General features: G+C 39.2%; 1 protein-coding gene across 1 annotated transcript; it reads right to left on the reverse strand.

Annotated features, from left to right (window-relative positions):
- Positions 1-810: 810 nt before the first annotated feature.
- Positions 811-14,446, reverse strand: SAXO2 (stabilizer of axonemal microtubules 2; the record flags this gene model as incomplete). The annotated part of the gene is made up of 4 exons (XM_082488737.1): positions 811-1,793; positions 3,429-3,631; positions 4,860-5,039; positions 14,406-14,446. 4 exons carry the CDS (start codon positions 14,444-14,446, stop codon positions 811-813), a joined length of 1,407 nt encoding a protein of 468 aa, XP_082344863.1.
- Positions 14,447-14,485: the final 39 nt, after the last annotated feature.

Below are 14,485 nucleotides of genomic sequence, written 5' to 3' on the forward strand. Positions count from 1 at the left end.
GTGTGTCCAAAGCTTTGTTTCCTTTGGAGGAAACGGCTTTCCATCAGCTTTGTTTCCTTTGGAAGTAAGGCTGAAAAAGCACTATCAGGGAAATTAAGAAAGAGTCTAATGACCTGTTTTTTATACCTGAGTGATTTCGAGTATGTGTACAGAAAAAAAGCAAGGTTACTTCTTGTTAATTGCTATCAGAAATTACAGTGTGACCTTTATACTCTCCTCAGAACCTAAGGAAGGAAAAGTAATGATGACTAAAGCTAAAACCAGGTTTTTAGAAATGCCCAGGTGTCATGGGATGCTATCTTATGATTTGGGGAGCAAAATGTAAAGAAAAAAATCTTCATATCAGATTACTCAAAGTATTGATGAGATTAAAAACTGGACTGATGCGCTAATTATTTGGATTATTATACAATTATTTGCTTCCTATGAAAAAAGTTATGATCAAAAGAGACTTGTTATTTTGCAAATACAATCATTTGATTTGCAGAAAATCTGAGAGAATTAAATGTACAATACATATGCTTTAGATGGAGCATAATGAAATCTGGGAAGTCAAGGAAACTAGAATGCATGATCAAAAAAAGTATAGATGCCATGTATGATGGATTATTCCTACAAAAATTGGCAAATCTTTATTAGTCTTGTAATAAACTTCTGGTTTTGCTTTGATTGTCTTCAGGCTATTAGTTTGAATGTTTTTAAAATCACAATTTGCATTATTTATTTTGCTTTCAGTGTTATTTAAAGAAAAAATGAACAAGTAAGATTCTAATTACTTCACCAGGGCGCTTGAAATATTGCATTTAAGTATTATGACATAACAGCTACTTCCTTTGGAATAAGATTACTATTTGACTCAGAAAATTCTGGAGTAAGCTGGCGGAAGAATTTGTGACCATGAGAATCTGTGTTTACATAGACATAACCTGGAGGAGATGGATAATTTGCTGGGCAGATCTCTGGTTTCTTCGGAGTATATTCTGTGCGATACATAGTTTCCTCTTGAAAAGGAGCCGAATTAAGAACTATGGCACGTACAGGTTTGAAACTTTGAGCTGGAATGATCTGATGTGGTACGTAATGAGATCTGAATGTAGTTAAATCATAAAATTTTCCTGTGGGTTTTGGAATTTCTTGTTGTTTCTTTGTAATCTCTTGCCGACAGCTGCCCCAAGCTTTAAAGTCTTCCTTTGTTGTAGTATTCCCTTGAAAAGGGGCATTGGTTCTTATTCCATTAGAAACTGGTCTTATGGGGACAGGAGGAGAAATCTCATGCTTCACATAATCAAGATGGCTTGTGGAGTTAAAATCCATGTTGCCTGGGGGTGGAATGTACTCTCTCGTTTTGCGGACTTCACGCAAAGAGACCAACCATGGCTGAAAACGATCCTGGAATTCAGTGACTCCATTAAAATGAACATTGGATCTGACTTTTGCATTTTCAGGCTTGCAGCTTTTTGCAAGTTGCCCAGGTAGCCCTTTAAAATCATTCCGGTGGGTTGTGAGATCTTCAAAGGGTTGGTTGCTTGGCTTGTACTCTTCCTTTGATCTTACGAATTTTGGTTCCGGTTGATGAGCAATATAAGAAGTGCGATGGCTCGTAGTACCATCAAAAGGCACATCTGAAAGCTTGGCTACACAAGGAGGTTTAAAACTTTGTCTGGGATTCAGTTCCCTAGGAACAAAGTCATCTTGAAACGTAGTAGAATTTCCAAACTTTGCTGTAGGTGGGTGGTATATATGCTCCACCTTACTAGTTTCCCTTCTTTGAACTTCCCATGACCTATAGTCATCTTTAAGGCAAAAAAAAAAACTTCACCATACAAGTGTTATTACTTAAACCATTTCTTTGAAATTAAGCCAAATTCTTCTGGTATTAAATCTTGCAAAACAAAGAAAATGGATATAAGTGAGAATGATAATGTTATTTGCATGTTTGTGATCTTGCAAAACTGTCTTCTATTATGTGATAAAAACAGACAAAAAAATTGTACATGATGCCCTATGTTGACTGTTTCCTCAAGGAAAAAGAAAAAGTTGCATGTACATGTTTAGTGTGTGTTCTATACAGAAAATAGCCATATACAATATCTTACATTTCACTTAGAAGTTTATGCAAATATACAAGACTGAAAGGAACCTCATAGGCCAACGGGTCATGTTCACTACTGATTGGGAGAATTATCTCTCATAATTTCCATATCAACATTACATCAGCTTAAAACTTGTTGGGATTTTTTTTCTTTGCTTCTGGCTTTTTTACTAAAAGACTCTTCTGCTATAGTTATAAAACTTACTGTCCAGTCTAAATTTCTTCACGGGCAGTTGGAATTTGTTGTCTTGCAATCACTGTACTTAACTTCAGCTTCCTTGTTTTTTCACTCCCTGTTGAACTGCTAACATACATTTTAAGTGAAGCAGTTGCATGCTGTCTTAGTTGTATACTGAGACTAGGCTAAATTATTCATTATTTGCTACCTTACTACATGTAGGCTAAATAGAAATATTTAAATTTCTTTATAAAATTATTTACAATGAATAAATAGAAATAGAATGTATTTCTATAAATTCATTTCTGCCTAGCGTAGGCCTAAGCTTAAAGAAGCTAGAGAAATATGTCTGGAGTTTTTTGAAGAGCATTTTTTCCCCAATTTATCCTTCTAACTCTCTCTGTCACTGCACTCTCTCCTCTGCTCGTTTAGCACCAAGCATTCTAACTTCCTGTTTTAGTAGCTGTGTCTGATTCTTGTTATTTCAACTATCTTTTCCATACCACTGGCTCTTATAATCAGGAACATACTGATTTTCATCATTCTAGTAGATGATATCTCATCATTTATTTCTACTTACTTTTCACTGGGGATACAATGCCGTACACGTAACAAATTCAGTAACACATTTTATGTATAAAATTTTCTACTTGTATAAACATATCAAAGTCGCTTGCCAAAATAACTTGAAAGGACATTTAATGCCTTTGTGCTGACCATTGTAATAGGATAATTTGTGTCAAAACACATCATTACTAGGATGATATGCAAGCTATACAGTACAAAAGAAAGAAATCTAAAATCAACTTTTGACCTACTCTGTGGAAAAACACGTGCTACATGAGCTAAAACTATCTGAAAGATATACTGGCACTTTAATTACAACCAAATTTTTGCCTGAGATAGCCTAACCGAGCGTACGTTAGAATTTCTCTCCTTTTAGCAAGCAAAACCTTAGAGAAGGCTTTTTGTTTAGAAACAGTAAGTGTCACCTCTAAACAACTGGAGTGCTGAACATCTTAAGGCATTATCACCTGCTTTCTAGTATGTCTTACTCTCCAGTTCTAATATAGATAATTCCAGTTTCTAATATAGATAATTCAGGGTACTACCTTCATCTTGCTTATTTCTCTTTCTAAAGGCGGCATATATTATTACCTTGATAGGTTGGTATGGTATCCAATTTTCCTCCTGTAGTGTGTTTTCTCTCTAGAGGTCTTACTAATGTCACTGGTTGTATTTTATGAGCATTGTAATCTTTCTGGTATGTGGTTCCCAGTTCTATCTCTCCCATCTTTGGTTTATGTTCTTCTTGTATTTGAAAAGGTCGCTTCACAATATCATATGGTAAATAATCAGATCTGAATTGGGGAAAAAGGAAACAGTGGTTAAAAAAATAATTTCTGATGGCGTCACTTTTATCATCTTTTCCATTATATGGAAAACCAACAACTTATAATGTTCACACTGAAAAATCAATCTGATGCCATATGTCAGAGCAATAGCAAGGCAGAAAGAAAACCATAGTACATAAATCTAGGGTCTCTAATGCATGATATAGCCTTTATTCAAAGGTAGACGGTGAAGGAACTATTTCAACACTCTAAGTCTTATTCTCTGTTGAAAAATATTCTTTAAAATGTCTGAAAGGAGGCTAGAAAAAGCTGCTGTAATTTTACAAAGAAATGATCCAGAAAGCAGACATCAAACTACTACAAGTGGCAGCATTTACTAATTGCATGAGGAGAATAGAATATAATCAGAAACAGCATTTCACCATTTTTATATGGGCACATGACATTAAAAGGGTGTATATTACATATGTAGGTGTTTAAACAGTATATTCAGTACACAGTCAATCTTGCAGAAGAGCATTTGGCCTTTCTATGTATGTGCCTTCTGTTTTTCAACAAAAAAGTAAAGAAGTTTCACCTGTTGCCCTTAGAGCTTAAAAGAAAACAATGGAAAAAGTAAAGGTTTATGCTCCTGTCACATTACGAATAATAAATGAGTGATGTCTTTTTCTAACTCTTTGAAAGATGCTCTTTAATTTTGTAAGCTTAACATCAGAGTCTGTGCACTGACAGGACAGACCTACTGAATCCCTTTACAGTTGGCTTTCTTCAAAATCCTAGTAATTTAGAACTGTCTGAATAATAAAAAAAAAAGAGCCCTATTCCTTTTTTAAGGGTTTAATTTAAGGGTTTAATTTTCCCACTATCTCAGATTCCACTCATGTATTACAGAAAGTTCCCTAGCTTGCCAGCTTTTTTGGGCTCGATGAGACCTAGATTTCCAAAACAGGCTGAGAACAAGGGCAAAAATTTTAGATTATCTTTACAGGTTAAAGGATGCTGTGAAGAATGCAAATCTTCTTGTATGCGTGCTTCACTATTTTTTATGACCTTTTTGTGGTAACCGTATTTCTACACTCAAAATTTATACTTTTAAATATGCTACAAGTGTAAAGGATGCAAAGATTGCATTTTGGAAATTATTGCAATACAATGTTCAGTCCCCCCCTTAAATGAGAAAGTATGAGAAACTTTTATAGAGTGATTGTAAAACACATTGCTTCAAAATGTTTACTTAAATGTAGTAATTCCTTCCATTTTCCCACGATGCACTTGGTACTCTTGTTTCGGCTTAAGGCTCCGGGGAGGAGAGATGTTGCCATACTTGGGATATTTTTCCACATACTCTGTTGTGAGGCACGGCTGTTGTCCATTATCATAAATCCTTGTGGGTTTATGAGGGCAGCGATGGCGCCTGGGTAAAACACATCAGATGAGATCATTTTGAATAGTTTCATTTAAGGGAAAAACCCATGCTCTATCTACTGAGAGTGAATAAGAAACAGGGAAGATTGAACAATATCAGTAGCTCATGTTTAAAATCTTTTCTGAGTGATAAAAACACTGAATATTGTGCTGATGGCATAGGTCCCAGAGCACAATATACTAATACAGTAATGAACAGTATCAGTACGTGAATTAGTCCTTAGTACAGAATACAAAGGATGGATAGAATTGATTTCAGTCCTCTAAATGATGCTACCACCAAGATGCACTTTTTTCTCTTTTTAATCTTTAATGATATTACTAGTCTTATTTGTGAAAATAACTAACTATGCTTCATTTCTCTTCTCTTATTGTCTCTTTTTTACTGTTTTCCCTCATTGCTTGTCTTTTTATTTTTGTGCATCTGCTCACCTGTTTTCACCACAACTCAAACCTTTATGACTAAAATTTTAGTGGTATGAAATCTCATGTGCACTTCTTGTGCTCTGCAGGCTGTTTCTGACTTTTGAAACCTTTCTTTTTTTTTTTTTCGCCAAGGACTGACTAAATCCTCTATCCCAAAACTGTTTGTTCAGAAGTATTGACAACTGGTTTTCTTAACAGGTTTTATTCAATTACACCTTCTTTTCATGCATGCCTATTTTGAGGACACCATTATCTTAAAAGGTGTTAAGAGGTATATCATGACAATTTATTACTTATACCTTGTTTTGTGTAAATTACACATGAAATTAAAATGTACATGTTAAGATTTTCAAAGCAATATAGAAAATATTAGATTCATTCTACTTTGCGTAACACACCTCTCTGGTAGTTTGTTTAAAGCATAATTGTAAAATTTTATTTTGGCTGACGTGCAATTATTATCTAATATCTCCTTTAAGGAAATATATAATGAAAAGTGTTCCTCCTACCTGTGGCTGACAAGTTGCAACACTGGTTCAGATACAAGCAAAGGGAAACAACAAGAAATAAAGCATAATTTTTTAAATAAATAAATCTTCTAAAATTCTGTACATTAAAAGCAAATATAACTAAGAACAAGAAAGGTAAAAGTGTACAGCTTTTACTGGGTACAAATAAATTCAAGTTTCAGGAAGCTAGATACCCAAGGAATAGTTCAAAGGTCTGCAGAGAAATTAGATTACTATTAGCTAGCATTGACCACCAAGAAGGAAAAAATAAATTAAAGCAAGGTAAAATAGAACACAGAAACAGTCATGAAGGACTCCTGCTGACAAAAGTAACATTAAAAAACACCCCCAAAACACTAAAAGAAGTTATCTGGAACTAGAGATCCCTAAAGCTGGTACTAGTTTGGGCTGCCTGACTTAGCCAGCTCAGTAGTTAAATAAATGAGAAATGCGTAAACCAGATCCTTTCAAAGCCTCAGGTCCTTACTCCTTTTCAGTCAAGTCAAGGGATGGTCGAGTAACAATTGAGAGACCTATTCAGAACATAGCAGGGAAAGGAAACAGGAAGAGGTGGGAAAGAACAGGACAGGTGGTCAGAAAACAAGGAGGTGAGTGTTTGCTATTTCTCAGCACAGTGCTTGCCTGCCACTACATTTCTCATGAAATTCAGTTGTTACCTTACTAATATTCTTTTTGGTAAATATAAACAGCACATGATGCGTCACATAGCATCTAAAGGTAACAGCAAAGCAGAAACCAAAACCATTGAATGTATGTTTTGAAAGCTAGTTGAAATATAGGGTATCAATTTACAATGTTCTTCACGTATTTTAGGCAAACAATTCAAAGCAGTTTGAAGTAATATTCAGTTACAAAATCTTCATTTTGACAATATCCAGTTTGCCATAAACTGGTCCAGAAGACCAATCACCAAATAAAACATCTCTGTTTTGGTAGCACCAGTCTTCAAAGACTTAACTCTTGCTATTTTCCAAGCAATATTGTCAGTATATCACTGTATTGCTGAATGGTCATGCTACAAACAGAAATAGATCCTAGAAAAAGAATTACTTGCAGAGTGAGCCTGTAGTTCTTGGTAGATTCAACAAAGAAGTGAAAGTTATCTAATATATCTCTCCAAGGAAAGAAGGTCTTGTAATTGCATTAGAATTCATTGCTGAATCAAAAATGTCCTCGATCCCAGTCATTTTTAGCATATGAAATAATTCTGAACAGCCTCTAACTATGCACAAAATTAGTTAGATTCAGATGAGACTGTTCAGGAAGAGCCTACATCCTACTCTGTGCTGTGAAAGAACTTTCAATGGGCCTAAAAGGCAACGTAAAATTACCTTAAAATAAATGAGATTAATGAGATAATAAAGAGATTAGGGGCTTTTTGGTTAACCAATAAATCTATTTTTGAATGTTGTTCAACTGCTAAACCAAAAGTTTTCATGTAGATAATAACTTTATAAAACTGATTACATAGGGTATCACAGCTCTTTAGGGAGATGATGCTAAGAATCATCAGAGAAGACAGATTACAGGTCTGATAAATGAAATGTGTTGCTTACAATTTGGCCAGAACTCCTTGAGTCACTGATTATTTTAAACTTGTTACTTCTGGTTATTTTAACTTCAACCCTAGAGTTACTGAAAATCCAAATGAATTTGGTGAGAGTATGTCTTCCCCCATGACTGACTGATGTCTGCTTTGATAGATTATTATTCTTTCCCTTCTTTGAGGGAGATTATCTTGTGGCTTGCATAAGGTCTGAACAGAATCTCAGCCAAATAAAATTGACAGTGTATGGGCTCTCTAGTGCCAAATGCCCTTGGTCTGATTATTTTAACAAAATGATACTGATTTTCACTTATTTAGGGTCTGGCATACATACACGGTTTTTTCACACAGTGCTAGTGAGACCCTTGACATTTTCCCACAAAGTATTTTCCTCTTAGAGAATTAGACTAATAATGAGAAAAGTTTAATGCTTATCATCATAAGGTACTTATTTTAAAAACAAAACAAAACAAAACCTCCTCAAAATTGTTGAATTTTTTAACTGCCAGTGCACACGTCATGGTCTGAAAGACAGAAGTTATGTATGGACACTGTATTTTTGAGAGTCATCTGCTTTCCTAGTGTTGACAGGAGACCTAGTAGTTTTTTGGGGGGTTGCGTGTATTTATGTGTGGTAAGTATGAAAGGCTTAAATATTCCATATTTAGAGAAACCTTCCTCTTTCCTCTTAAATTTATTCAGGAATCTATATTTTTATGATAATGATAACAGAAGTGCAGTAAATGGGGAATGGTTGACAGATTGAGAAAAAGATAAAGCGGTAGTTTATATCTTGAAACTAAACTTCTATGCTTTTGTATGTGGTGATTATCTTTTATGTTAGACAAATACTATTCCTGAGTGAAGAGAGTTCATCGACCTCAGAGGCTTTATTCTCCCTTTGGAGGTCAGATTTAACATCCTGTATTTGCTCTTAGACATTTCTATTGAGCCAGGATATCTGAAGCCTGACTGCACTTGCTAGCAGGGGGCAATTTTTTCTTGTATTAAGTTAGCACATTTGGAACCAATGAGAAATAAGAGAATAAAAATATTTCCTTCTTTTTATGGATCAATCCCAAGTAATACTAACTCATAGTTTCTCTACATTAAAAATATACCACTTCTAAAATAAGAAAGGGCTCTGGAATATCTTAGCAAACAATACAGAATCCAGCTGTTACTCTGCACAATGCAGTTTTGAGAACATTTTTATGGTTTATTAAAAAAAAAACAACAACCAACCCTCCAACCAAACTTACATCTCTACTGTGGCAGCTTGAATATGATCATCATACTGCCTTGGTAGCATCTTACGCTACTGCAAGCGTCTTAAAGTATTAAGCTCAAAAGGCTAGAAATTATGTCAGTTATTAAAAATGGAGAAGTCCCCAGCATTGGACCTATTTTGTAAATTGATCTTTGAGCATGCTCAGCACTGGGTACACTTCCAGTTGTTTTTGGCATTACAATTATTTGTTGATTTTGAAAAAGATCACCTAACAGCCACAGAAAATGATTCAGTCTAATAACCAAGAATCTATTCAAAATACTCTTAAAAATCTTGTAAAAATTATTTGATTAAGAGCCCAAGACTGCAACCCCCAAGTGAGAACACTAGCACTCAGATATGAGCCTTTAATGAGTGGATTGTGTATATCACAATGTAAAAAAGATCTTTCTGCAATTTTGGAGTCTCTTCTCACTTCCCTGTAAAGAGAAAGCAGAATAAAGTTCTGTCTTACTGACCTTCCTTCCCTGTATTTGTAAATTTTTTTCCCAGTGTTTTTTTCTTCCGTTAGTAGCAAAGAAAGATTGTTTCCTTCTATTTTATTATTTAGAGTTAAACAGTAATTATATCTCCACAAAATTTCCTGCAAATAGCTAAATGATAAGTTCTACAAAATATTAGATCTTTTTCTTTGCTGCCTCCCTGGGGCCAGAATTAAGGACATAAGGAGAAAACTCCCTTCCCTGGTTAAGACATCAGATTACTACCCACTACTGATATTTCAGGTAGGTACCAGAAGTCTAAGGGCAATGCAGAATGACTTTAGGGCCCTGGGACAGCTGGTTAAGGGATCAGGAGCACAAATAGTGTTCTCCTCTATCCCACCATTTGCAGGGGTTGACAAGGGGATAAATAGGAGGAGTCAGGAAATTAACTCCTGGCTCCGAGACTTGTGTATCCGGCAGAACTTTGGCTTTTTTGATCATGGGCTCATCTACAGGAAACCAGACATGCTGGCAACAGGTGGGGGAAGCCTAACCCGAAGGGGAAGAAAGATCCTGGGACAAGAGCTAGCAGGGCTCATCTATAGGGCTTTAAACTAGGTTTGAATGAAACCAGGATTACAAAAGTGGTGCCTGGGAGAAGCGTACCAGTGCTTCTGGGTAAAAGTGTTAGCAAGGTCTTGCAGCCTGTCCCAGTGATGGTGGGGGATGGTGAATTGCGTGACAGCAAAGACATGAGGGGTAGTGATAATTTGGTAGCTACAGTAGTGTCTGAGTATGATCAGGTGCGAATTAGGGCTTGTCCCCCCAAGAAAGTGGCAGGACAATTAGCCCAGCTGAAGTGCATCTATACTAATGCACGCAGCATGGGAAATAAACAGGAGGAGCTGGAGGCCATTGTACAGCAAAGAAACTATGATATAGTTGCCATCACAGAAACGTGGTGGGAGGACATACACAAGTGGAGTGCTGTAATTGATGGCTACCAACTCTTCAAAAAGGATAGGCAAGGAAGGAGAGGTGGTGGGGTGGCCCTCTATGTTAGGGGCAGTTTTGAATGTCTGGAACTTAACAGTGTGGATGACAGTGTTGAGTGTGTATGGATAAGAATTAAGGGGAAGGCCAATAAGGTAGACATCGTGATAGGAGTTTGTTATAGACCTCCCAATCAGGATGTAGAAGCCGATGAAGTATTCTATAAGCAGCTGGGGGACTTCAACTTCCCAGACGTCTGCTGGAAATACTACGCAGCAGAGAGGGAACAGTCATGGAGGTTCCTGGAGTGTGTGGAAGACAACTTCCTAACACAGCTGGTGAAGGAACCAACTAGGGGAAGTGCCCTACTGGACCTACTGTTTGTTAACAGAGAAGGTCTTGTGGGGGATGTAAAGGTTGGAGGTCGCCTTGGGCAGAGTGATCACGAAATGATAGAATTTTCAATTCTTGATCAAGTAAGGCGGGGAGCCAGCAAAACTGCCACCTTGGACTTCTGACGGGCAGACTTTAACCTGTTTAGGAGCAAGGTTGAGAGTGTCCCTTGGGAGGCAGTTTTGAAGAGCAAAGGTGCCCAGGAAGGCTGGGCATACTTCAAGCAGGTGCTCTTAAAAGCGCAGGAGAAGGCCATCCCCTTGTCTCGAAAAACGAGCAGACAGGGAAGACGACCAGCCTGGCTAAATAGAGAACTTTGGCTGGACCTCAGGAAAAAAAGGAAAGTTTACATTCTCTGGAAAAGGGGGTTGGCAACTTATGAGGACTATCAAGATATAACAAAGCTATGTAGGGGGAAAATGAGAAGGGCCAAAGCTCAATCAGAACTCAGCTTGGCCACTGCAGTTAAAGACAACAAGAAGAGATTCTTTGACTATATCAATAGAAAAAGGAAGACTAGGGAAAATGTAGGCCCACTGGTGAATGAGACAGGTGCCCTAGTGGTGGAGGATGCAGAGAAGGCAGAGTTACTGAATGCCTTCTTTTCTTTGGTCTTCACTGCTAAAGCTGTCCCTCATGAATCCCATACTCTGAAGGCAAAGGGGAAGGTCTGGAGAGAGGAAGATTTTCCCTCAGTTGAGGAGGACCGTGTCAGAGACCACTTGGCCAAGCTGGACATTCACAAGTCCATGGGCCCTGATGGCATGCATCCGTGAGTGCTGAGAGAGCTGGCAGATGTTATCGCTAGACCACTCTCCATCGTCTTTGAACAGTCCTGGAGAACAGGAGAGATGCCTGAGGACTGGAGGAAGGCTGACATAACTCCGATCTTCAAAAAAGGCAAGAAGGAGGACCCAGGGAACTACAGACCAGTTAGTCTCACCTCTGTCCCTGGGAAGGTAATGGAGCGACTCATTCTGGATGTCATCTCCAAACACGTTGAAGAACAGGAAGTTATTGGAAGTGGTTAACATGGATTTACCAAGGGTAAATCGTGCTTGACCAATCTGACAGCTTTCTATGATGTTATAACTGGTTGGCTGGATGAGGGGAGAGTCGTAGATTTCATCTACCTTGACTTTAGCAAGGCTTTTAACACTGTCTCCCATGACATCCTCATTAGGAAGCTGAGGAAGTATGGGCTAGATGAGGTGACAGTGAGGTGGATTGAGAGTTGGCTGCAGGACAGAACTCAAAGGGTTGTGATCAGCGGCACAGAGTCTAGTTGGAGGCCTGTAAGCAGTGGTGTCCCCCAGGGGTCAATACTCGGTCCAATTTTGTTTAATATATTCATTAATGACCTGGATGAGGGGACAGAGTGTATCCTCAGCAAGTTTGCTGATGATACCAAACTGGGTGGGGTGGCTGACACCCCAGAGGGCCGCGCTGCCATCCAGCGTGACCTGGACAGGCTGGAGAGCTGGGCAGAGAAGAACCTAATGAGGTTCAACAAAAGCAAGTGCAAGGTCCTGCACCTGGGGAGGAAGAATGCTAGGCACCAGTACAGGTTAGGGGCGGACCTGCTGGGAAGTAGCTCGGAGGATAAGGATCTGGGGGTTGTGGTAGACAGTAAATTATCCATGGCCCAGTAATATGCCCTTGTTGCCAAAAAGGCCAATGGAATCCTGGGCTGCATAGGGAAGAGTGTGGCCAGTAGGTCGAGGGAGGTCATTCTCCCCCTCTACTCTGCACTGGTGAGGCCACAACTGGAATACTGTGTCCAGTTTTGGGCTCCCCAGTTCAAGAGGGACAGGGAACTGCTGGAGCGAGTCCAGCGAAGAGCAACTAAGATGATTAAGGGCTTGGAGCATCTGCCTTATGAGGAAAGGCTGAGAGCGCTGGGACTCTTTAGCCTGCAGAAGAGAAGGCTGAGGGGAGACCTTATTATGGCGTACAAGTATCTAAAGGGTGGGTTGAAGGAGGATGGAGCCAGGCTCTTTTCAGTGGTTCCCAGAAACAGGACGAGGGGCAATGGGCACAAGTTAGAACACAGGAAGTTCCGTTCAAATACACGGAAACACTTCTTTACGGTGAGGGTGACAGAGCACTGGAACAGCTGCCCAGGGAGGTTGTGGAGTCCCCTTCTCTGAAGATTTTCAAGACACGCCTGGATGCAGTCCCGAGTAATGTGCTCTAGGCAATCCTGCTTTAGCAGGGGAGTTGGACTAGATGATCTCTAGAGGTCCCTTCCAACTCTGAAAATTCCATGAAATCTCTTCTAAGATGTGTATGTGTTGTGATATCCAGGTAACACTGCCAAGAGACCAGTCTTACCTTGAAAACAAACACTATCGCTACACTGAAGCAAACACAATGTGCTGCCTAAACCAATAATGGCTTAAGATTTTATTGACTGTAAAAACTTCAGTGATGTTTATTTTAAACCATAACTTTTGAGCATGTTTTATTAAATTATTCATATTATTAAACTGGGTTGAACTGAGAATTTTCAGTTGAGTTGAACCTTGTTTTCTGCTGTGAGCTGTGTTATCTCATCATGTTTATACTTGAGCTTGGGCCAGATCTGGTATCTCACCATGAAAACAATGTGTTCCAACTCTTCATTAATCTAGGACTTTTGAAACAAATTTATGGAGCAAACTACACCCACAGCCTTGGCCAAAAAGAACATGAGAAGCTGCACACACTGCCTGTCTCTCATCTCTGTCTACAGATAAAAAAAAATAAAGTGGTTGATGAACAGATTTCCCATACAGAAACACGAAAGAAGTGTGTCTGCTATACAAACCTCTACATGAAACCTGTAGCTCATAGAGTGCTTTGCAGGCATAGGGTTGGCCCTGTATTTCCAATAGGTAGTGATCACACTCTTGTGATCTTACAATGTATCTCTATGTATGTAGTTATCAGACATTTTTTTTTTATGTCAAAGACTGAATCTTTGAATCCTAGGATGAGACTCCTAGGATGATTATTCTTCTGTGTTTTTTAAGTAGAGAAGGAATTGAAAATATTAACAGTACTGACTCCAAACCTATAAGCATATATCCGAATTTCGCAAGATTTAAATCCCTTATGATTTTGGGAACCCTGACTTGTGAATTTTTTTACTGATGGCATTCATAATATTGCTTATAGACCTATAATAGTAATTTTAAACCAAAAAAATGCCTGTTATACTCTGTTATGCCAACCTCACTGTGCTTGCACAGGTTTCTGCCCAGGCTGATTTAGCCAGAACTCTCCCAAGGGTTCCTTTGGTGCTGTCTCTCTCTCCACACGGCCGCGTTGGCTCTGCTTCATGGAAAAGCCTGATCCGGAGGTTTAGTCTGGGTCGTTTTAAAAGGCTGTCCCCGTTCTTTTTTATTTTAATGCATTAAAGATCTGCCTTTCTCCCCTACTTGATTTAAACATATTACTTTATATTTACTGAGGATACCCCTTCTAGAGAAAAAGGGAAGCCAGAAACTGTTGAATTGGGAACGTTACCCAGTTTCTCCCTCCCCACTGCTAAAAATATTAGCCGCGGCCAGCCACGGGGTTCCCCGCGCAACCCGGGACGGCTGCCGGGGGGGACGAGACGAGGGGCGGTTTTGTGAGGGGGGCGGTTGGGAGGGCCCGGAGCGCTGAGGGGGAGCCGCCGCCATCTTCCTGGGGGGACACCCTCCCGGGGACCCGAACTCTCCCCTCACTCCCCGAAGACGGCGGCGACCCGCGGGGGGCTGCTTACCCGCAGGTGCAAATCTCACACAGACACTGCGGCGGCTTCATGCTCCCGGCGGCCGCCGCCGCCGTAACTAAGGAAGCGCT

The sequence above is a fragment of the Vanellus vanellus genome (assembly GCF_965231255.1).
Source record: "Vanellus vanellus genome assembly, chromosome: 11".
NCBI lineage: Eukaryota > Metazoa > Chordata > Aves > Charadriiformes > Charadriidae > Vanellus > Vanellus vanellus.